General features: G+C 39.2%; 1 protein-coding gene and 1 long non-coding RNA gene across 6 annotated transcripts in view; both read left to right on the top strand.

Moving 5' to 3' along the window:
- The first annotated feature begins 312 nt into the window (after positions 1 to 312).
- The window catches only part of RhoGAP1A (Rho GTPase activating protein at 1A), a 27,520-nt gene continuing 2,770 nt past the window's right edge, over positions 313 to 25,062 (top strand). The window contains exons 1-15 of one of the 4 annotated variants that reach the window (XM_022811268.2): positions 313 to 3,702; positions 14,835 to 14,920; positions 15,488 to 15,586; positions 16,605 to 16,733; positions 17,164 to 17,265; positions 17,382 to 17,579; positions 17,677 to 17,874; positions 18,393 to 18,407; positions 20,865 to 21,038; positions 21,736 to 21,849; positions 22,125 to 22,274; positions 22,965 to 23,177; positions 23,348 to 23,794; positions 24,173 to 24,282; positions 24,531 to 24,939. In XM_022811268.2, the coding sequence (XP_022667003.1) occupies positions 2,034 to 3,702; positions 14,835 to 14,920; positions 15,488 to 15,586; positions 16,605 to 16,733; positions 17,164 to 17,265; positions 17,382 to 17,579; positions 17,677 to 17,874; positions 18,393 to 18,407; positions 20,865 to 21,038; positions 21,736 to 21,849; positions 22,125 to 22,274; positions 22,965 to 23,177; positions 23,348 to 23,794; positions 24,173 to 24,282; positions 24,531 to 24,939 (4,113 nt within the window). In that variant the 5' untranslated portion in view covers positions 313 to 2,033. The remainder of the gene's footprint in view (positions 3,703 to 14,834; positions 14,921 to 15,487; positions 15,587 to 16,604; positions 16,734 to 17,163; positions 17,266 to 17,381; positions 17,580 to 17,676; positions 17,875 to 18,392; positions 18,408 to 20,864; positions 21,039 to 21,735; positions 21,850 to 22,124; positions 22,275 to 22,964; positions 23,178 to 23,347; positions 23,795 to 24,172; positions 24,283 to 24,530; positions 24,940 to 25,062) is intronic. The other 3 variants (XM_022811265.2, XM_022811267.2, XM_022811266.2) reach the window with 3 other exon arrangements.
- On the top strand, positions 6,874 to 14,473 carry LOC147755071 (uncharacterized). Of its 2 annotated transcripts, none has more exons than XR_015330567.1 (3): positions 6,874 to 11,845; positions 14,077 to 14,147; positions 14,360 to 14,473. It is a non-coding gene; the product is annotated as an uncharacterized LOC147755071 (long non-coding RNA). The 2 variants fall into 2 exon arrangements; XR_015330568.1 differs by having other exon boundaries at positions 14,381 to 14,469.

The following is a 25,062-nucleotide window of genomic DNA, read 5'->3' as shown; positions in this document are numbered from 1 at the left end:
TGTGTAAATAATTCATCGCTTAGAGTTAACTATAAATAGGCTATGGTTTGACCATCTAGAATGAAAAAAGCATAATAATTATAAGATTTAAGCCAGTCGTTTAGTTTAGTAAATCACTACAGGACGACAACACTAAAGTGTCGTCACTTTTTTTTGACTTTTGCATGACTTTTTGCAAACTTAGTTTGATCAGCACAATCATATATACAAACTTGACTCGAATTACATGAGGCCAAAAATATCAATATTACACCAATCGTGTTAATACTTAATGGTCATATGTACCTTCCAAATCAGCAGCACGGCTGCATTTGTGTTCAACTACTACTAAAATCATATTTAGGGTGCATAAAAAATTCGATCATGATAATTTCAGAAAATATAGCTGCTTGTCGGATAACGCTTCTTGAAAATTACGGTGATACTACACTCTGGTAGATATAAGAAAGCTTGTGTTAAAGTTTTATGTTTGTATCGCAGCAACGCTGTGCAAATTGCAAATCTTGTCGCTGGATTTCAAGATACAAGATCACACGGGATAGATGCATTTGGTGGGAAATGTTGTCCGCATTGTGGGCGCGTTCTTTTCCAGTGGCGCCCTCTGTGGCGGTCACTTAAACTAAGTTGGTTTTTGTGCGGCGTAGGTGGTTGATGGATCTGGGAAAGAAGGGTGAATAGAGAAGGAAACAAAGCCGTGCGGGGAGCTATTATTGTCGTCCGTTTGTGGTGCTGCCTCCGCAGCTGTCGGCTCGCTTGCTGCAGCTTCTCCGCTGTTGCCCGTCGTCGTCGGCAAAGTGCACACCGCTGCTGCCACTGTTGTCGTCGTCGTCGTCGAGTGATTATTGCTGAACCAATGTGTCATGACGGTGGTCGGTTACACACAGTGTCAGTGTGAATGTGTTTATGAAAGGAGCAGGTCCGCTGTTACTGCTATTTGAGTCAGCATCGAGTCGGTTTAAGGCCAATTGTCAGTGGGGCACTGAACAAATCGTACAATAAGCAAACTTCATGCACTACAAAAGAAAAAAGGTATATCGCTGACGGAATAGTATTGTTTTAGTTCCTCATTCACAAGTCGTTCGTGTACGCGTAGCTTAGATTCTCTCTGGACGGTTTTGTTCGAACCCGGACCGACGTAAGAGGTGAAGTGCTTGCAGGCTGTCAACAGGCTGAGTGCGGTCGGTGGCCGCGGCGGCACCGCTGGCAGCAGCAGCAGCAGCAGCAGCAACAGCACCATCGGCACGACCACTACAGCCTGCTGCCGCCTGCGACTGCTTGTTCCTGCATTGATCCTGGATGACAGATAGGTAGCAACAGACCCGCGTTTCGGAGTCACTTCAGACAACAACAACAACAATTGGACTGTCCAAACCAACGGCAGCAGCACTGGTAAGAGCCAACACGTTCGAAGTTGCTGACGTTGTGCACGTCTGTGTCATCGCCTCTCTGGAAACAGCAGCAGCAGCAGCACCACCATCATCATCATCTTTGGCACCGCTGCTGCGAATTCGACGACAGTCAGTCAAGTCAGGAACAACACAGCAGTACAATCATAGTATTTGTTGTCGTTATTGTTGTAAATATTATTATTACTATACGTCGTTCTATGGCGTCGAACAGAACACCGATGATATTAGCGGCAGTATTTTTACAGTTTCTACAACAGCGGCAAGTACTCAGTGGGCATTGTGGAATGTGATTGTTTCTGGTGATCAGTTGATCTATGGGATAACCTGGAGATAAATGTCTAGTGTGACTAACACGTTGCGGTGGACCGATTCGGAATAAAAAGATGTCTATGAAGGATTCTGTCTAAATTTAAAAATGAGTGATCCCCGGTGATGTCGCTTCATCAGGCAGCATATATGACACGTAGAAAGCCTAAAAGTAATGTTCTGCCTGTAGCTTGTAGCGGAGATTTTACATCTGTTGCATTCTGGGAATGTCTGCCGCACTGCCAGTGAACAAAACTAGTTAAACGTTTAAGAATTGCATTGTGACGTATTAGCAAGAAAAAAAGTTTTTCAACGATAATGGAGTTTTCCGACCTGCAGCGCAGCTGGGCGGATCGTTTTCCTCAGGATAAACTATCGCTCATTTTTGAAGAGGACATGAAGACGTTGCTAACTACGCACAAAGCTCGTGTAGCACAGTTACGTAAGGAACTTGCTCAAGAAGAATTTCTCGTAGAGTACTTTGAACGAGCGTTAAACGATGAGCGCCAGCGGCGTCGAAGCGTAACTTCAGAGGAGCCGGCAAGCCAGTCACCTCTGGTTTTGTCCCGCGAGAACTCGTTTAAAGACGATTCTCAAATAGGACCTGAGATTCCTATAGCTGTTCACAGCTCGAATCCACCAATTAATCCTGTTGACCCTGAAAGCTATGTTACGGTAATCGCTGTTTCGTCACAAGACGAAGGGGAAATTCGGCCTAAAAAGAAACCCCCGGCGCCGCCGCCGAAGCGAGTGGCCAGGTGGCCTCCCGCCTCGACTGTCAACGCCTTAGGAACAACGAGCCCTGTTACGACGCCCGATGAGGCGGAATCCACACTTTTCGCTCAGGTTGCCCAGTCATCCTTATCAACTTTTGGCAAACCCAAGTTTGGATCACAGCTGTCCAATCAATCGACAGCGTCGAGCACATCATCATTCCAGCTGGCACTGAGCAGTTTTCGGCAGGCAACGACTGAACCGTCAACTCCCTCAACGCCGGTTACTCCTACGTCAGCCGACCGGGCAGCGTCTACGACATGTAGTCGCTCATTGGACCATCCCTCTGTGGTTGCGTCTGCCAGCGATCTCAGTTCTTCACAATCTAAATCGAATGATTCGTCTCTTGAACGAAACACCAATACAACAAAAAGCGCAGACTCATCACTCGAGCGTAGTTCGTTGTTTTCCGGTAGCAGTCCGGCAACCAGTGCTCTTCAGGTGGAACGAAGCGCGAGTTGTCGTTTAGAGAGGCATGCCTCGAGCGCATCGTCGCACTCGCAGAGTAGCCGTCTGACTGCTGGAGATGATACAACAGAACAGCGTAGCAATAGCAGCGGCAATAGCAAACGCTCAACACTCCATTTACTCAAGGATACGCTCAAGGATACAACAATGATGAATACTACAACCAGTAATAACAATAGTCATCATCATAACAGCGAGCGTAGTGTTACCACGAGCAACGGCGGATCGCCGGCCGCTGGACTGCTGGACCTCGATTGTAATTATGCTGGTCACCGTAAGCTCGATAAGACTTCGACCCTGAGTTCAAACGACAGTTCGTTCGACGGTCTCGATGACGCACCAATATACGACACTGTGGCGGCGGATGAAACTGATGCCGAAGAATCGACGGATGGCACATACGATAGCGTTCGCTGCGGCAGTCGGCAGGAGGCGCCAGAGCAGGATTACGTTGAGTTCGGTGGGTATGGACGTATCCCAGCTTCACTGGTCACTGACTCAACCGAGGAAGATAGTGATGGAGAGGAACCGTCCGCGCGGTCACGAGAAATTCTACAGCCCATTGCTAAAAGTTGCGAAGATTTGCGGGCACCTGTGGCAAGTCGTTGCGATGGCTCTGAACTGCGTCCAAGCAGAAGGCCACCTCCAGTGCCAGGAAAACCAACTGGAGGCGGTATTGCTCCACCTGTCCCGCAGATTCCCTTACGTAGAGGAAGGTCTGAAGAACGCCTTGATGGAGATTCCGGTGAGTAAAAACCCTGTGTCCTTTAGGCGGAATATTTATATTCATACATTTTAGTTTTTCAGTTTATCCAATGTGAGCCGCCTGGGCAAAATCTCTTCGATCGTCAAATTCCATCGTTGGAACGTTTATAAAAATCCAATCTCCTGTTATTAGGACACTCTACATTGATCATCACATACAATTCGAACCAAACACACTAGCTACAGTATCAAATGCTCTAAACAAAACATTTCTAAATCCTTAATTGGTTTATCGCAAAAAAGAAACTGTGTATTTTTGCTGTAAGTAGCCCCTCTCGTAAGCGTTGTTTATCGGTTATACATTAACAGAAGCTAACTTATGAATTACTCTGTGTGTCTTCTATGCACATTTCACTATGCACATCGTCATGTGTATGACACACATATTTAAACATGTAATATACAGATCATAGAATTGTCTTTCCGTATGGGCTTTGTACTGTACATCTGTGAACAGTGTAATGTTTACTAACATTTCGCAATTTTAAATATTGTTTGATAATATTGTTAAAAGCCACTGCTGTAAGCATCGTTCTTTAATTACTAATATTTTATTATCGGATAGAATAAAAAGGTCTTTAGTTTCTTCTGAGCGGGGTGTATCTACTTGTAAAACCAACAGACTTTAGACATCTTAATCAGTAGATGGCAATGTTTAGCTGGAGATGTTTGATTTCGGTGGGTTAATTGTGTCCAAAATGGCTCGCTTGCATATGAATTCGCACCATCCATTTCTATTTTTGCAATATTGATCTTCCTTGTACTCTGTAATTCTGACAATTAGCCGCGTTTTAGTACAATCGATTTTTCTTCGTTGAACAACTTGTTAAGCTTAATGCTATAAAAGAAAAACAGTAACATTCATGTTAGTTAGCTAAAATACTGAAGTCGATAGAGTTTATACGTTGTTGTGTTCCTCACGCAAGATCTATACAAAAAAAGGGCCTGTTGTTGTTTAAAACAAGTTTACCATTAAACATTATCAGTATCACAAATAGGATTAAACTTAAATGAAAAACGTAGAGGGGAGTGGAATGTGATTGTCCGGTTATTACACATTATTGCAAATTAACTGCCCGCGTCGTCAAGAAAGGCTTATTCAGTGCTGATTCGTTGAGATACGTAGACGCGGGTAAATAAAGCATGTAAGTATATTACACAGCTGTTATTTTTACAAAAATGTTTTGGGAAGCTTCATGGGGATGTAAGGGAAAACCAATAAAATTACCACACCGGTAATAAATACGCTTTTTTTTTGTTAAAGCGACGTCTAGTGTATTATACCAAAGTACTATAAGACAGCTTCTTGATGATGTCTAGCTTATTTAACATACGTCGTCCACCGATCATCAACGTAAGTCGGGTTCCTATGCACATTACATGTGCTAGAATCAGCCCTAGATAGTCAAGGTAAACTTTTAACCATCGGACTGGCAGACCACGCCAGCAGAAGATTGTAAACGTGTAAATCGGTAGACAGTTTTTGTTGACTCATTGTTGTTGCTGTTGTTCTAGCGGTTTCGTTCGTTGTTGCTATTGTTATATAAAGTTGCGCGTTATCTGAAGTGGCGGTCTTCTGACGGTAGTGGTGCCGTTTAGGGATGGAGGGAGGGAAGTCAACGCCGCTGAAATCAGCGGCAGGAGTATTAGAGACGACGGTTTGAGAGAGAATACCTCAATTATAATAATACATGAGCATATACGCGGCGCGAGACAAGCGACTATGTAAAGGCGCAGAAGACCAGCTGTGTGGAGCCATAGACTCGGGCCCCTGTGGCTATGACTATGGTTATGCTGTTTTGCCGTGCAATGCGCATGGGCCTGCTGATCTCATGGCAGTGGTATGACTGTAACTGGCAACTCTCATTATTTGTAACTTTGCTTCTGTTCTCCCACTATTCCAAAATTTCTATTATGGACAGTCTCGAAGAACGACTCTATGCTGCCAATAAAGCATTGAGCGTAAGTTGTCTTTTAGCCATATGACTACCGTCATCCACTTCAAATCTTTTATAGTTTTCATAGCATACTCAATTGAATGTCGCTTGAGGTGTATCTCGGTGATGTGCATATCAAACATATTATTCTTGTTTGTAGAAAAAGCAAATTGTCATTATTTGCTTGTCATAACGACGGTTGATATTCCTACAAAGGTAGCGTAACTTTGCCAAATTCTCACAAGTTTCGTCTGGTCTTGTCAACATCTGAACTGCTGTTATATAGTGACCATTCGGCCCACGCATATAACACGACTAGCCGTAGCGATCGCATCATCATCATCATAGACCCATAGAACCTTTGCCGCCATATGCAGAACAGTAACGGCCAAGTGCCGCTTCGCAGTTAAGCTGTTTGCCACGTAGAAGTCAACAACAGGAATACGAAGACCATCGATAACTACTATGATAATAATATAGCAGTAGCAAACGCCACTGCTGCTGTTGCTTGACCAAAAGAGGGCGGATGGATGGGTGGGCGGGGGGACAGAAGAAGAATGGACACACCAATGTTTTCTACTATCGCCGTCCTAGTTAAAAATCGACGCAGTCCCTCTTATATATATATATATATGTGTACATAATGCTCCTGCGTATATAAGAGTTCGTTGTTGTCATTACTACTAATGCTATACAAGCGACGCCCGCACTTGTGGCGCCATCTGTTGTCATAGTATGCAGGTACTGCGTACGCAGAGTATCTCTTAATGAATAAGGGAACTGTGATAGCGCAACACAGACTCGCATTATAGCAATAAACCAATATAGCAAGGTTTCTTTTACCGAAGAGCTGTAGTAAAAAGCTTATGGTTCACTATTTGAGCAGTTAACGGTTATAGGCGTCTATAGTAGGTCTCTTGAGATGCATTCAAGTACTGGTAGGCAATACAAATGGCTGGCCTTTGAACTGGCGTCAGCTGCTGCCTTGTGTGCTTTCTGTGAGATACAAATCTGGCTTTCAATATAACTAAATTAAATGTTTGCGTATAAAAAATACGTACCAAAATGTGATGCATCCTGTTTCAACAATAATTTAAAATATTTGATCAATTCTATTTATATTTATTGAGTGTACTGAAAACATTAGAAGTTGCAGCTGGCGCTTATTGCGTTCCTTGTGAGTATTAAGGCGTAATAGCTGATTTTACTATCTAAGGTTTTTTAATATCAGGGCACAAGTTATGCTGTTTAACAAAACCCTTCTTTCGATTTAAAGTGGTTTGGTTCATGATTATTACAAATGAATAAAATCTATTTAATTCGCAGGCAAGTATAACCTTACATGTTGTAAGTTAAATAAGATAATTATTTCACTATGATCAACCCATAGTTAAGTATTTTAATCTATAAATACAAATAATACTCGTAAGATTTCTAGAATCTTACAGAATCTTAGAATCTTAGTTACAGGCCGTTGAAACTCGAATGAAGCCACTTCCTTTTAATGATTAACTGGCTATGGGACTTACGTTGAAGTCGACAATATACAGGATGTGGCACGCGTATATGTATATATATATATATACATAAGTCGGTGGAAAAATTAGCGAAGGTTTTTTAGCTAAAGTAAATATTGTTTATATTTTTAAATTAAAAATGTTTATATTTAAAAAAATATGTTATATTTTTTGAACAATATTCCTGAATCAAGTACGAGTCATTTGGACTAACGATCTTCTGCCTTTTTTTGGTAGCATCACAATCTCATCACTGTAGAACTGTGGCTTCCGGGCGAACAATTTTGACAAATGATATTTGCATCTGTCCATTGAAACTACATTAACCCCATTAAAAGCTCTGCAGAACCCAAACAGATTATAATTTGAATGGCGCCGGATTTGGGCTACACAGTAAATGCGTTAAAGTTTGTCATCCGAATTCTTTCAATTTTCGCCGAGTATCTGAATATATGTACAGCCTAGCATTGTCATGGTAGAAGACAAGGCTTTTTCGTTTCGGTTTTTGTTCCAATCTATTTTTCTCAGTGCGTTTTTGCAATTTTGTTAATTGTTGGCAGCAGAGGTCCGAATCAGTCGTTTTTTCGGATAACAGGAGCTCAAAATGTATAATTGATTTTCAATCCTACCAAACACGCAGCACCACCTATTTTGGCATCAGTCCAGGTTATGCGCGTTACTGAGTTATTTTCTGTAGAACTTTTCTTTATGCCTAAGGTATTTTATTTTGAGTCTCAATAAAAACATTAAACCAATTTTAGCACATTCACAACTGTGAAACCTCAGCTTTCAAACAGTTCGAATGGTTTGTACTGAGATGTGCAACTTTAGGTATGCCTGAATCATGTAAAACCGTAAATCGTTTTTCGACGATCTAATATATAAATATATATACAGAACGGTACGACTAGATTTAAAATCCTTATTATGCCTTGCTTTTAAAACTGTAACTGTACAAAAGTAAATGTTTCAATGACCTTTACGTCATTGCTGATAGCCATGGCCACAGTTTCAATTCGGGTAGGTGTTAACACGTTAAAGTGTGACACAAATATGTTGCTTATAAAAGATTCCAACGTATATAAGTTTCAGTCTAGACGCAGATAAAAAGTTCCGAAAAGATCGAAAGTGGAAAAAGGCGCAAAGATTATCAAAAAAACGTATCATTAGTGTTTATCGAGACGACCCCATTACCAGTCGATATTATTTTCTTTAAAATGGCAGTTAACCTTTTTTTAAAAAGACTATATGAATCAAAAATAGCTTTTTGAAACATCTGGTGATTTTTCGAGCCCGTTAAATCTAATGTCTACATAAAATCGCTCGGTCTGCCTTGGGGAAACCTCGTTCTGATTTTTCAGAAGATCATTGAAAACTGCCAATAGACCGTCGACTTCGGGCAAAAAAATTAGGTTTTTAATTGTGGTGAGAGTTCGTCCAGCTCGGAAAGATCGCGTGTTCATTGATCGCTCAAATCTTTTTGATTTGTCTTAAAAAAGGTTTTTATCTGGTACCAGGAGTAGTGAACGAATGCACGTCCGTTACGACCAACAACACGCCAAAGAGTCCCCCTATATAAACTCAGAATGCCCCAGGAATGCATGCGGTGTTTAGCAGGTTAAAACTATAAACTATTCTTTAACGTTTAAATAAAAAATCATTATAAAATGTTATTAAGAGTACAAACATATAGCAGAAATACAAAGGAAATATCGCATGGAGTTTCAGTACGTAAATTACAATTAATGAGATAAACGATAAGCTTGCAACAAACGAAGCCATGAAAGATATTTATAGGCAACGTTCCTAAGGGCTAAACACATTGACAGCTTTAGCTTAAGGTATTGTAAGTGAAAGAATTAGATTTTAACAGTGGTACGTGCTGTCAATAAAGGCAATCGAAACCAAAGAAAATTCCAGTGTGATTTATACTCGGAAAGGAGTGAATAAGATGCATAGAGGACTTTGGCCAAGATGGCGAATGTTATTTTTAACATAACGAAGCACCTGTACTATAATCATGGAGATAGGTCTTGATTGTATCTTGATGACAATCTTCTAAACAGATGGGTTGGACGAAGAGGTTCCATAGATAACTCTGCCTTTTTGACGTCTGTGGCAGAACGTTAAAGGCCCAGTCTATGCCTAAAAACAGACGGAAGATTTAAGCTCGCAATTAAGCAAGAATGCTTCACAAGACTAAATAGATTTATGAATCAATAGTCCAGCGTTGGCAAATAGTATCTTAATCAGAACGATAATAATTTTGAAAAGAGGAGAATTGTTTTACAATTAATTACGCATTAGTTATATGTAAATAAACAGTTATAGTCATTTGGACTAGTGTATATATAGTGTATGTTTTCCGAACAGCGTTGTGTTTTGAGAAAAAATGGGGAAGCAGCCAGTAAAAATTAGTCGGAAACAGAGCAGGTTACTGTTTAATTAATGGAAGTTTGCGGCAGACGTCGTTTATCACTGTGAGCAGTCAGAAAAAAATGTTGACGGCGAGCTTTCTCCTATGGTTCAATTTTTTGTCATTAAATTCGTTTTCGATTAGATCCACTAACATATTTGTTACGTATGTTGTTTCGTTTTTTTAGTATAAGCACAGACAGTAAGATACTCTGTAGATAGCTTCAAAATCGATGCTCATACACGTGAGAATAGGTTTTTTGGCGTAACGTTTCAAACCTCGAACGCGTTCTGTTAGCGCCAAAAAGATGCCTATAAGTGAGTAATACCAGTAGTAATACAGAATAGGCATCTGCTTGCCGTAACTGTGGCCAATGCAGCCGACATACTTTCTAAGGAAATTTACTATTGAACAGTCCTACTATCAGCTGTGGCAAACCGTGATCAGCATCAGGCTTAATTATTATGCTCAGCAATAAACATTTTTCTTTAAGTACATTTACCAGCTTTGCATTTTGAGTACGTTAATTGCAGTGAATTGTAAGATACAAGATACTGCTTGAGCGTTTTCCACGAATTCTATTTTAGCCTTTTCTGAGATGTCTATCTACGGACCAACTACATGCTCTATACATCACTGGTCGAATCTGTAATGTCGGTTTTAAAGAAATTAGCTACATTTTAAAAAAAAAAAACGTCGATTATGGCAAATTACGAACGACGCTACGGGTAGCCTCTTTCTCAAAGCTGTTTATGGAATACTTTACTGATATACATGGGAACTTAGCTTTCAAATAAATATAGCCAAAGTCAAACGATAACCAGTAATTAAATACTATTTTGCTAGATCAATATAGTTACAGGTTTTCGCAGTATAAAAAAAATAGATTAATTACAAAAATGTTCCACGTGATACTTAGAAAGACCAAAATAATTTTTACTAATTATATTATAAAAATCTCTGTGAGCAATTTATGAATAGAAGGTCATCTGTTGTTCACGTATATACAGCCCTAGCTTTGAACTCGATAAAAGAATTAACGTGTCGTTTGCTTTAGAATATGCAAGCTTTTGGAGAGCTCGTAACTTCTCTTTTAATGAACCGTTGCAGTTACGAAGTTATCCTTACGGATAAGCTCAATCGTCGTGTATCTATAAGGGTGTCGTTTCAGTTGCACCAAGACTGGGTCTATCTGTTATCGCGTGACATTCGTGTTTGTTTCGCATTCGCTTGTGTCACCAACACTGCTGTTGCGTCAACGCTGCCTCTTGAGCATTAGCAAGAAGAGACATCTAATCCATGCTGCATGACTGTCAAGCAGAGGCCCCGGGTATGAGTGACACCAAAGTTGCCCTCATGCAAACAGTGGGGTCTTTGTAGATTGGGAAGAGAGAGGGAAGCCTGAAAAAGTGGATCAGACTTATCCCCTGGGAGACGAGATCTGAACGGCACAGGTGATGGCACTTGTACCTGCACCTGCATGCAAACATATCTAGTGGGCTGATTGGACGTTAGTGCTCTGACGGAGTTACATCATACTTATTACGTAGTATGAGGGTAGGGGTCGCTTATAGAGGGCCCCGTAAGGATTAACGGTTTGTTCCGTCCGGCTTGCCCGTTCCATCCAGCTGTTAGACGGTAGTGCTTGACGGTGGTTGTTGGTTCATTGACGAATTACGCACTGTATCTGGATGTGTTTTTAAGTGTGTGTCGAATGAAGGAGTGAGGAAAGCAGCACTGATCCGTTGCTGCTGCTACTACTCTGTCTAAGACCATCAGCCGATCTGCACTGGCCAGTTATCGTTGACTTTCTTTATATTCGACTGGTTATAGACTGTTAAAAATGAATGTTCGCGCTTATGATCTTACAAGGCAGTATGATATTTTGCCTTTAGCTACGACACACTTCTTGTATCCAAGAATCGGTTGATCTTGTTGCATAACAAAGTCGAAAGACTTGTTTGTGTTAATTAGGGATTATGTGCATTCGCTATTTGTAAAACAAAGCACCGAACATTGTTAAATAGATTTTACTCTAAGGTAGCAAAAAAAAGTTGGCGATAGCTATGCTGTGGTGAAATGGCGTTAAACTCTATCCGCAAATCGACTTACGACACGTTACAGAGCAAGACAGCTCGAATCAGGGTATCTCTCGCTTTTGTAGTATTCTTCAGATTTACATACACAATCATTTTCAGTCAATCTCGGTGTCATCCCTGCGCATTAGAACCACACGTTGTCAATTGCGGACAAGTAAGTTACAAATTATTCCATAGCCTTTGCTCGACAGGCAGAGCTAAGGATATCGTATCAGAAGATCCGATAGTGATGATCATCATGATACCTAAAGTGATTGTAATACGTTTCATCCTAGTGTACATCTGTACTAGTATGTACAGCTAAGATAGAGGAGTTAATCGTATCCTAATTCGATCGTTATGAATAATGTTTTTTTAGCTGTAGGCTGAAGAAAAATAATGGCTTATTGTTTACTTGTAAATGGATCTTCTACTCAACGTTTTTTTCTACTAAAAACGTAAGAAGTTGCTTCGTCAATAGATAGGTAGTATTTCCTTACTGTATATTTTGAACGAAACATTCTTCGAAATCGTAATGCTTGCTTTCTCTCAAGCAAGTTAGGTTCTAATAAGACTATCGCAGAATTGGGAGGAACTGTAACGTACCCAACACTATGTAATTGACTGCCGTATTATATTCCAATTTACCAGTATTTGATGACCATATTCCTTTAACGTATGACTCAGCAAAAAAAAAAGGTATAATATGAATCGCTACCGGTCGGGCCAGCCACGCCATACTGGACGAAAGGACAATAACCACTTGACAAACGCAGTAAAACACAGCCTGAGCTTTTGTGTCGACATAAATCATTGGTCCCTTGGGGATCACTAAAAAAAAAGCTGAAAGAAACACTGCTGTACGAGGCTAAAATATAAAAGTAGAATGCATAGACCAGCAATTGTAGCCAAATTGAGCCTGCCGAACGGTAGATAGCTTATCGCCTGTTTATCAAACCTTGGCGGGGGACCGACGTCAATTGTTGATCTCGGTAAGCAGAGATCGCGTTAGCACATACTGTGGGCCAACATGGTTGAATTCAACTACTTGTCGCTGTTAGTATTTCTAAGAAGATCTGAGTTCACTTATGTTATTTCTGAACGATATGGACGATTCACTAGATTTTTATATGGGAGATATTTATTTTATCGTGGGCTACATCTCTCTCTCTCTCTCTCTGCTGGCTTAATGATTTGACATAGCACTCAATTATTGATTGCATAAGGTACTGTTTTAATTCAACACATTTCTAATAGTCATAATCTCTAAAAGTACGGTTCGGGAATTCACTAAGCGTTGGAGCATTGGGTACAGAATTGCAGCAGACAAAGCCATTTCTAGAATCGGTTGGCTAATGCACATGTGTGAACCTTTGCTGATCTCAACGGGAACATCCGATTCATTATCTCGCAGGTAGTACATGTAGCTTCTCAGTTCTCACACGACACACGGTTTCATTTGTTACTGGCCTGGTTGGCAGGCTACAAAATAACAGCAGCTAGAGGAAACTTTTGCATCGCTTTAGACAACAACCACTAACAGCAGTATTAGCGGAAAAGTGGTTGGTAGAGAGCTCCGTGCTATAGGAATTGACAGCTATTCATTATTTGTAACTGTTGGCATGGTCAAACGCCATACGAAAGGTGCGTGTCAATCCTTTGGTTTCTAATGCAGCCTTAACTTACTCTCCGATTCAAGCGGATATAAGTGCGCTGACTGAGAGTTTTCATAAGGTTGTACTGGCTCTTAAAACAGGCCTAGGTAAAAAGGCGGGGGACTAGAACAAGCGGCGCAGCGGGAGTGATTGTCTGCAGTAAAGAATCATTGTTTCCGTAAGGATCCAGTTGTTGCTTAACGGCGCGTCTCACCTGGATTACCATTACTTATGTATAAATATAACACTACTACCGTATGACGACGTCAGCAGGCGTCTGTTTCATTTTTCTGCCCTGGATTGTTTGATGTAATCTGTTTGGCTACCTTCCGATATTTGACGAATGTTCGCCTTACGATGTTGTTGTTACTATCGTCGCCGCCTACCTGTTGTACTACACTACATGCCAGGAATTTAGCATAGAACTTGTTGAAAACGTTGTTAGCCAGTGGGCGATAAGGCAGTCTCTGCCTTAACTGCCTTTTTTCTATACGGTCACCTTTCATATTAGTGAAAATAACGTTAGCCGTATATATCTGTACTAAGTATCAACAAAACAATAACGTGCTATCTCAGATACTTGCCTACGTATCTGTAATATAGTTCTATTCAACTCATTAATGTTGATAATATTAAAATTCTATATTTATTGCGTATTTAATGAACGAGAAACTCGTACTAAACTTACGCCGGACTTGAGTTTCGTAAATGATCGTAGTTTTAAATGCATTTTTATTTTTCTTAATTTTAGGAGCCGTATTACGTCGTCGACCAGTAAAATAAGCATAGAAGTGCTGACCATAACGTTCAAAGATGTTCAAAGTGAGCATTTTCTATGTTTGCCATCAATAACGTATCCCCTTATTGTTTGTTGTTGAAAAAAAACAAAAAAGAACCTACTCCAGTAATAAAATTCGCTTACTCAGTAAATCTTATAAACAAACTGTACGCTTTTCCTTTAGCTTGTAAAAAGACAGAACGACAAAGTAAGACAGTTTATGTTTATGCGTGTTGTACAAAACTGCGAATTTTAGAATAAGTTAGTTTGTTTCCAGCCTTCAGTGATAACATTAGCGGGTTACCTGTGGTGCTTTGGTGTTTACACTGTTAAGTTAACAATGCTGTGGTAACCTCTCCAGTCTTCAGATGTAAGTCTGCTACTATCATATATGACCATACGGTAGATTGGCGTTAATTTTAGACAAACCCGAATTGTGAGCACTTAGTGCTAAGTTAGTTGGCCTTCCGGTTGAATGTCCGACTGAACGGAGCGGATAATTTTTTTTGGATAACGGCTCAATTTATCATAATATGATGAACTATACAATGTGCACATTATTAATTCACGCGTTACTGGAGATGGTCTGTACACAGACAGTAAACCTGTATTTCCCTTGCTTTAATTCAAATTGCTACGCTAAACTTTTGCTGTAGATTTCGAGTACGTTTTCTCGTAAAGCCAACGGTGAGTATAGAATCACTACAGATACTTTTTGCTCTCCGTTGCAGGTGTATATAGCAGTTCAATGGAGTCGTACCTATCTTCGAAGACATCGCCACAACTCCACCGACCAAAAAAAAGCAAAGAAAAGCATGTTCGTATCACCATGACTATATATGTATAATAGTTATTCTTTTCTATAACTGATGATAGTTCCTTATTCGGTGAGTTTTGTTTTGTAAAATATTAATTTAATTTACTTGCGCCTCATGTCTTAAGTTGTGTTTCTTGAAATGTTGCTGGGTCTCTTGTCCTCAAGAAACTAAAGATTACCTCAGCTATACCTTTAGGATACTTAAGAGTAACTCCTTATTGATTATTAGGAAGAGGTAAACGAAGTAGTTAAGCTGGCAATATGCGTTAGCAGCTTTTATTTCTGATGACTTCTCTCTCTGACAACCCCTTCTCTCCCCCTTCCTCGTTTCTCCTTCCGTGCGACGTACAGCACGTAACACGCAATCGAAGTAATCGTAAAATATTATATATTTAAATTTTTTTTTTACTTTTCTAGCCGTATATTTATATTCTGAGCGTGTCGTTGATAATTTAATAGTAATAAAACATAGGTCAAATCAATTTAATTTGTAATCTATAAAGAAACAGATTGAGTACATTTTCATGTACGTATTGTGCGGAATTTTTATCCTCTGCCCCCTTGCAGGAAAGCGAAATCCCTGAAAAACAATTGCGTCGTTCACAGGGCTCGAATTCATCGTTAGTTGAAGACAGTCCCGATAAGGCTAAGGAAGTGGATGGAGTGGTAAGAGTCGAAGAATTATGTTCGTTTTTTCATTCTATATTACAAACTCCAGAGAAACGCTAGACGCTTTTTGTAAAACACGACCTTCTTGTAATGCCATATACTATCTTTGAAATCTAAACAAAGGAGCCGATTAGTGAATAGTTTCAATTTTTTTTCTATTGATTGGTGATTAGTAAAAAGCAATCGAACTTTAATATTCAGATTGTTGTTGCAAGGAGTTTTCTAGGGCTGATTGCAAACAGCATATGGGTTATATCACTTTAGTGCTTACACATTATATACAAAGCTGTTGTTTTTGATTTATACTGGAAACGGTGAGATTTATCGGTAATGGTAGTATTTTGTTTTTTAGTTCTTTATTCATTTTTGAAGATCAAAAATAACTTTGGTTTTACTAATCGGTTTACGCAAAACGCATTTGATTTGATAGGACTCTTAACTTAAAGCAAGAATAATTTTCACTTTGTTTCTAATTTAGATGTTTTCGAGCTGTTTTTGGCTTGGACAAAAATTACGTTGAAACGCGTTGACCATAAAGACTCTGCTTCGACTGCGGTTGTTTCCTCATTCACACTTAAGCTATAGTGATATACATTTAATTGTTCACTAGTTTAATCGATTTCTATTTATCTCTGTGCTTTTATTTTAAACATTTATTTAAACTTTAGTTTAAACAACTGTGAAGTGATAACTCTACAGAGAGAGAAAACATCTAGAAAACTTTCAGAATCCAGTATTTTTCTCTCCAAAATAAATGAAAAAAATTGGTTTTCTCGAACTTCATTGTCATAGCCATTGCATGGTAAGCAGTTTAGCTTCGTAGAACATACAACTTTCTACACCGGGGTGGTAAAAAATACTTCTAAAAGATTGGCTTTTAAGAATCTTCATGGATTCAACCGCTGCCCACTTAAAGTAACTTTGTTTCCCGATTTGGAGGTGTTTATATAATTACGACTAGAGGAAACTAGAGGCTTCAGTGAATAAGATCACATGAATTAATATCATAGTTCAGAATTTGTTTATATTGCAGGTGCGTAAAATTATCGAATCGGTCATTGAAAGTGAGACCGCTTACGTAGACTGTTTGGACGTCCTTCATCAATATGGAAAAGCATTAGGGAGCGCAACAAGAACTAACCAGGTTCGATTGAACTAAATGAGTAATGAGAATTACTAAAATAGCCAGAATTCGATGTTCTAAATAAGGACACGGTATAGGCCGTGATCTTTCTGGATCAAGGAACACTGTCGCTTTGGGCTGTGCTCTGCTTTCAGGCGTATTTATAGTCGAATAAAAATAGTGTATTGCAGATTTACTGTATAAAATTCAAATGTTCATTCTTTTTATAGCAAACGCTTTAGGTTTCTGCAGTTTTTCCATGTCAGTGTGATAAGGAAACATCATCTGAAAAAGTCAAGCCACTATCATAAGATTTAGTAATAAATAGGCCAATATTTATTTGCCGACTAAATTATACTTGATAAGTAGGCCATAACGTTACCATGTTTAAGTTGCGACCGTGCTTTAGCGGCTACCCTTAACATATTTGCACATGTTATTTTGCGCTTAGGCGGTTCTTTCGAGGGAGGATGTAGATACAATCTTCTTTAAGATTGAACAGCTTCTGGACGTTCATCGGAACTTCAGAGATGGTTTGCGCAGAAATCTGCAGGTTAGTCCCGAAAAAACACGTATTAAACAGGAATGAGCTGCCCTGGTAATGTTAACTTGAAGATATAGATGGAAATTTATCATATATCATGTCCATGTTTCTTCTCAACATTTCAGAATCCAACCGTAAGCGGTGCAGGAGGCGCAATAGAGATTCGGCGACCGACTATTGGGGAAAATTTTAAGTTTTTAGCGAGCCGACTAGAAGTGTATAATCTTTTTTTGCAGAACTACTCAAAAGCCATTGAGACCGTACGAAGATGTTCAATCAACAACGCCAAGTTCGATGAACTCTCCAAAAACATGAAAATGAAGGTAAGTCAACGTTAGTAAATAAGGATAAAGCATAATAGCACAAAATGTATCCAAAATGGATAATTCTAAATGTGCATTGTTCGGCTTCACTACACAGGGCCAGACAACATCTCTTGAAGATCTTCTGCACAAGCCAGTGGCGAGAATTCAGAAAAACGCGCTTGTCATAGATGACCTGCTTCAGGCTACGTCGTTCTCGCATCCGGACTATAACAACCTTAAAACAGCCTCCAAGCTTACCCAACATTTCCTGGAAAACCTTAAAACGAACAGCACTTTGGAGAGCATGTTTCCCGTAAGTTAATTAAAATCACAATACACGCCAATGTTTCAAGCCGTTCGGTTGGGAATGGCCATTGTTTTTAGCGCCACAATGGTTAGCTAAGCTGAAATGCGAGAGAACGTAATCATCCTTTGTGCACCAAATTAATACACTAAAACGAACCACGTTACAATGATGGTAAATTTTTAGGAAGCACACAAACTTGTTGTTTCGAAGATATTTGGCAAGGTCGTTTAAAGGTTTTTAATTTATACTAAGTAGTATTATTCAACACGAACTTCCCAGGCATCTCGCCTAGAAACACTTACGTAGACGCATAAGCATCGCAGATTAGAGGTGATTAATAATTAGGATGAACGTGTTATTACTAAATGCTGTGGCTGGGGACTTATTTGATTTATTGCTCTTACGGTAATTTACTATCTGTTCTTACATTATATAAATGCTATGCTGTCGTTTTTGTACTCGTGTTTAAATTGTTTTTTATCGGTTTCCCTGTGACTCCGTGTTGTTGTTGTTGTTGTCTGCAGCCTCCGTCTCGATTGGTGAGTGACGCTCTTAGCTGAAATGAAGACACTTTTCCTAACTGTTTTGTGTCTTGAGATCAACTGCTACTACTACTGCTACTTACCCTGCTAGCTTGTATTTACTTGTGTCCATTACTATTAAGACTCTCACTTCTTAGACCGCTGTACTAGGCGGCTGTCTACTAGTCACTAACGGCATCCATTTGCATCCACACACCTTTTTATCAACTAATCACTGAATTATTATATAATAATAATAATCATACACACATGAGGACATAACTAGCTTGCGACATTAGAGTTGTAAGTCCTAAGAGTTTGCTATTTTTTGTCGACAAGCTACCATGAACGTATCTCTTTTGTTTGCACAGTCCTTGAGCACAAACAACCGCAAACCTTAATTTATCCACAGTAGCGTTTACAATTTAAGTGAAATAGCTTCTTTTATAATGTCCCAAAGATTTCGTTTGTCATCAGAATACAAAGTAGTAAAAAGAATCGGGACGATTTAGTGAAGTCCATTCAGTCAAAAACGAGGTCTCCTTAATAATTCGTTTTCCGGAGGTGTCGACACTTCCTCCGTTTCAAGTCCGAAGAGCCTTGGAAACATCTTGCATCAATATAAGACATCAACAATGGTAAAAGAATCTGTTTGAAATCGTGCCGGACCACATCAAGATGTTGTTGGTTATACATTTGTCGGCTTACTTTAAATATGCAGTAACTAAATGATGTGGGTATCATTTTTAGGTGCGCAATTGCAAATTTTTGTCGTTTCCTAAAACGTAAATGTCTTTTCAACAACGTTCCGATATATATACATATATCAATGCTTAACGTTAGAATGAATGATCATTTATAAAGATTTTACGTTACACTCAATTATATAATCATGAAAGTTCACATAAATAACTTTGGAACCGTTTAATAAATAGAGGAACATCGGCAGCCATAGGTTATAACGAAAATCGTTGTTTTACCTACCCGCAGTAAAAGCCAATATTCAATCTTTATTTTAACCTTATCTCCCACTATTCGATGTTAGCGTCGCCTGACTGTTCACCGCTGGTGTTCACAGCTGCCGATTTTATACGTTTGTTTTTAAAATGAAAATTATGTGTAAGATTAAGACAAGTAAGAGAACATTATGGAAGAGAAGAAAAGTGTTGTTGGACGATCGATGAGTGTCACTTGATCCGCTTGTTGCTGGGCATGTCAAGACAAATGGATGTGACCCACCTGATGCTGACAAAACGAAGCCTTTAAAAGTTCTCCTACACGAGAGTGATTTACCCTCGGCCATTCATGATGATATTACGGAGCCGCGATAGAAGGCAAATGGAGTAGGCTCAGAGAGCGAAAGAAAACACTCCGTTCGCCTTGTTCTTGTTTTTCAAGCATAAAAGCTGAAATGAGCTACTTTCAGAGCAATAACAGTTTATAAAAAGGTACGCAAAATTGATGAAACCGATTCTGATACGAGCAGGGGGTTAGGGTATAATGCGGACAATTTTACCAGTAAAAAATTTTAATTTGTGTTATTGGCTTGATAACACGTTATATGCTTTCGCAAATCCTAGGCGATTGATATTACACGAAAAGAGTAAAGAAAATTAAGAAAAAGAAAACCAGATTAGTAAGCTAAACGTTATTTCTGAACATCTTCTAAAAGTTATCAAGGTTATTCTTCAAAGGCTATAATACGCTTGAAGATTAGCAAGTTGGCAATCGCGGCACGTTGTTAAACTAAGTTCCGGACTGACCTACTCGTTATTGTAAAATTTTGTTCAATATTATAAAAGGTATTCGAAGTTTTGTATTATAGCAAAATAAACAACTTTTTGCATTGAAGAACGTTGTTTACAAGAATCTTACATTTCTTTAATGATCTAAAACTGTCACTTGAAGGCTGATGTAATACGAAAACGAGTTATGAAAGAGAGGAGAGTGATGACAGGCCCTTTAAGGCCCTAAACAATTGTTATAACTATGCTGAGAACTATTCCAAAAAATACCCGAAACACTTGCTGTAAATTTTTACCAAAAACGCTTTATAAACAATACATCGAGCATGACATGAAGATCGAAGATTATTATAGAACGAATATTAACAATCTGGGCTCCTTTTTGATTTCGATAGCAAGGTATAGACCATAATTTTTTACTACCGTCAAAATGTTCAGTAAGAATATGTAGCTTAATTTAAAAAAAAATCGATTATGTGCTGACATTGAAATCCTCTATGCTATAGGATTTGTGTTGCTACGGTTAGATTTGAACATCTCAGGGCAATGCTATGCTCTCAGGGGTAAAATAAAGAGGTTTCACTATGGCAGGATTGTTTGTGCTAAAGCGGCAGCCGTTGGCAAGGTACATGTGAAGAAAACATAGATTTTGCTATTTTAATTAAACTAAACAATTAGAAAAATCGATCGAAAATGACGTAACTTCACTTTTTCATTTGATATTAAACAGTTACAGGATCGGGCCTCGAGACACGTTGTGCGTAATGTGTTTATGGTACAACTGGAGGGACACCGAAAGCTTCGGCATTTGTTCCTTTTCAACGACGTTCTCGTTTGCGCTAAGTGTAAAACAAACGGACGCACTCGGTACCTCGAGGTCAAATGGTTTATTCCTCTCAACGAGGTACGTATGGATGTCGTTTGTGAAGCTTGCTGTACCGCCGACTGAACTCTTGATTAATCTTACGTCTATGGGTCGGCGTGCCAGCAAAGACACCTTCAAGAGGCCAGAGATAAATAAAGAGGTGCTAACCTTATGACACGACATATTTCTCTAAGATGGCGCTCAATTTCCAACAATTAAAGTAACACTGCATGGACATCTCTGATGTAATGAAAATCTGTATACATTATGTTCAGAACCTTTCACAGCTAATTTATTAAAAACATTTATATATATATATAAAAAAGTGCAAGGCTTTTAGCTGGGCTGTTGGTGTTGTATATATTTCACTATTGTACAAAAGCATTGCCGTGTGGTTACTCTACCCCCTTCGAACTATTGGACTCCGTTTTGATAGGCGGATGGATTATACCTGACCCTAATTTAAAGTTTACCTAATGTGCGTGAAAGTGTCTACTTTTAATATATAAACGTCCAGCCAGAAAGCTCGATGTTACTTCCTTATTTACCAAAAAAAAAAGATATTCCCTCTTCGCCTCAATAAGAATGTTTGTGTCTATGAAATAAAAGTATGGTTTTAACGTATTTTAAGAATGGTTTAAATTACCCATTTCCATAAACCCTGCTTCATCGCTTCTGATAACTAGATTTTGGAAAATGGCCACCATATAGATGTCAATTCGTTTTTTAATTTTAGGTGACCCTATTAGATCCCGAAGGGGAAGCAGAGCCCATCCGTGAACAGCATCCGGCGAATGTTTGCCAGCTTCGTTCAAGAGCAAACTCGATTCGAGATCAGATTCGAAAGCTAGTCAGTATTGCTTTTTTCTTCGTACTTACACAATATATTAACTAATGTATCCTAAGTAATGTAATAATAGATGATTATTAATTTAAATCGAGCTAAAGAAGCGCGTACTTTTAAAAAAAAAATTCAATATTAAGGACATTTTCTATTTGACCCATAAGAAAAAATTAGGATTTACATATAAGTTTACCTATTACATAGTTTAGACATGATTAGACACAAATAATTTATCTTTGGACATGCCCAAAAATGCTCAAGCTGTCTTCTTAATATTGCAGGAAAACAAACGCGGTCCAGTTGGATGTCAAGGTGGAGTGACAACCTCACGTCCTATGGACAAGCTGCGGCGAAAATTGAGCGATCTCGAAGCAGCATTAATGCTTCACTCGCCTCATCTGCCGTTTAAAATCGGCCATAAAAACCACAAGGTTTGTGAACGAATAAATGTCAATATCCTACAGTTTGCACTATTGATTTTGGCGGTTACTCGTCGTAACGGGCGTACGGTCATCCGCTACTTTTAATACCAGAAGAAAGCCAATTCATTCTCGAATAGGACAACAAACTCGTAATGGTGAAAAACAGTGCATCCTTTTTGGTTAATGAGCGAAAATCAGCAATTATTCAATATTTTCACGTTGGTCGAAGCATTAACGAGTCTAAAAGCTTCCTTTTTTGCCCGCAATAGATAGTCTACATTAATGCCAGTTTTCATGCAGCTTCATAGAAAACCTAGGAGAATTTACATGGAAAAGCCGGAAGATCATCAATGGGATTTAGGTTTTGATAGCTCAAAAATTTATTAAAAGGGGTCAAAAATTCGTTTTTGATAGACCTGGACCCAATCATATAGAGGAATTAAAGATCGTTTTGAAGGGGGTAATATTAAGTATCAATTGGGTCGTCCACATGAATACTACCAATTAGCCTTGTCGAGACTATTTTGAGCCCTTTTGCGTATGTTGACATGTGTATTACATGTCATGTGAGCTAAGTGATCTGTTGTTGTTTAAATACATTCTTAGAAACAAAGCATAAGAAAATTAATACGTCACTATATATACATATACTTGCTTTGTTCTTGCACAGTTTACCATATTGCTGTCTGGAAATTTCAGGTATTTCAATTTTTCGTATCATCAGAGTTCGAACGACAGCAGTGGATTGAAGCGATCCACGCCCTACAACAGCAAATGCAGGGCACAGCATCAAACCAGACGTCGAGTCACTCTGCTTCGAAAGCGTCTGGTCAAAATCCATCTGGAGTAAATCTGCCTATACCGCATACACCACCTACGATTTACGAGCTCAACACCTGTATAGCAGCAGCTGTTAGTATGATTGTCTCGCATATAGTTTTTTCGTTAGAAGAAAATTGATTTTTGCAATCATCTAAAATTGGTCTAAAAAATTAATCTTAAAAAACATGGCTCTTGTTAATAGAGTAGGAAAGATCTTACGTGTATTCGCATAACTGTACCTATGATAATATATCGTTCAGGGTAGTAAAAGCACACTGGGCAGCCGACCAACAGACGACCTGCTTCTCGGTGAGCTGCATGTGCACGTGGTTAGTCTCCAAGGAGGAGAGACGGAGCCTTCCGCTACGGCTGTTTCAGCTACCGGATCAGCAGTGGGTCTATCGCAGATGACATCTATCGCCGCTGCTAGTGTAAACACATGCCAAATGCATATTTGCCTTGAAGTCGATTCGTACGGCCATTTCTTCCGAAAAGGTAGGACAAAGACTGCACCGCTAACTGCCGGAGCGGAAGCACGCTTCCGGCAGGAACTTATTATGGACGTAGATGGCTCACAGACTCTCCGTATCCTGCTTTATGAAGAACTACCCCAAGGTCCACCCCTGCTAAGGGGCAAGGCTACCTTTGAGCTGAGCAAGTCGTGGCTTACAGAGCACTTTCAAGATAGGAGCATCTCCCTGCAAGAGGTACGGTTGTATTTATAATATTATATATTCGAATCGAAAAAAAAAATATTTGATAATAAAAGGAAAGGCATCGTTCCATTTAGTAAAGACTATGATCCCTTATAAGTCGAATTTAATATGGTAAGAGACAGGAGTGTAAAGTGTTTGAGCTTATCAATATCGTCTGACTAGCAAGTTTAATTCTTTGTTTCTGATTTTTCTAGTTGCGGTCTTTAGCTATCTAGGAAAATAAATTTCTTGTAGTTTCGTATGGAAATATCTTAAAAGATGTAAGAAAGTCGCCTTGATTCTCGTTAGTTAGTTATTGTTAGAAATTGTTATATGCTATGTGGAATTCTAACTTACCAGAACTGATATTTGTATGGCTTTATGTTTTAGTATACGTTAAACCTGTCGATAAAATATGTGCCATACCAGCAGTGCCTTCGACGGAATCTCGACACCAAACCCGTTGGAACTTTTGGATTAAAGATCGAACAGGTTTGCAAGTGAGTGCAGTCTGTGTCTATGCGATTTTACGACCATTTTAATTCATGTGAAAAAAATTTGCTAGCTTAACCTTAGAGATGCCCTTTAATGAACCTACACGATTAAGGCAATACTGGTGAATGGCAAAGGTCAAGCCATGGATAACTTACTTCCCGCATACAGAATCTCCAAAAATGTTTATTGTGATTTACGTATCCGACTCTTTAGACTTCTCTTACTTCATTTACTTTATTGTCTGAACCAATAGAAAAGAGAAGTCCCCGGTACCGTTCCTCATAAACTGCTGTGTCCGTGAGGTGGAGAAGCGTGGTATCAATGAAGTCGGCATCTATAGGCTGTCGGGTTCTACTTCGGACGTTCAGCGGCTCCGTAGAGTTTTCGAGAATGACCCGTTCGAGGCGGAGCAGCTTTTGCGAGAGGTGGATATCAATGCGGTGGCACATTTGCTCAAGCTATATTTGCGAGAACTGCCAGAGGCCTTGTTTACTGATCAGCTCTACCCTGATCTATTTGAGGCCCTTAGTCAACCTGAACCTGAAGAAAAGAGTGCACGTCTACTTGCGCTGTTCCAGCGTCTACCCGCCATCAATCGTAATATCGTTATGCATTTGATCGATCATATGGTCGTTATTAATCGACATGAGGAGCACAATAAGGTGAAAATGTATTTTATAGATATCACTTCATCACTTTCTTTAAAAAGCTGATTTTCTTTGATATTAATCAAGTTCATGGCGAAAATGAGTTCCTATTGCTAGTTTTTCTCCGAATTTCACATT

The sequence above is a fragment of the Varroa destructor genome, unplaced genomic scaffold (assembly GCF_002443255.2).
Source record: "Varroa destructor unplaced genomic scaffold, Vdes_3.0 BEIS01000006.1, whole genome shotgun sequence".
Taxonomy (NCBI): Eukaryota; Metazoa; Arthropoda; class Arachnida; order Mesostigmata; family Varroidae; genus Varroa; species Varroa destructor.
Note: the sequence above shows the minus strand (reverse complement) of the source record. Positions and strands in the feature narration are given on the sequence as shown.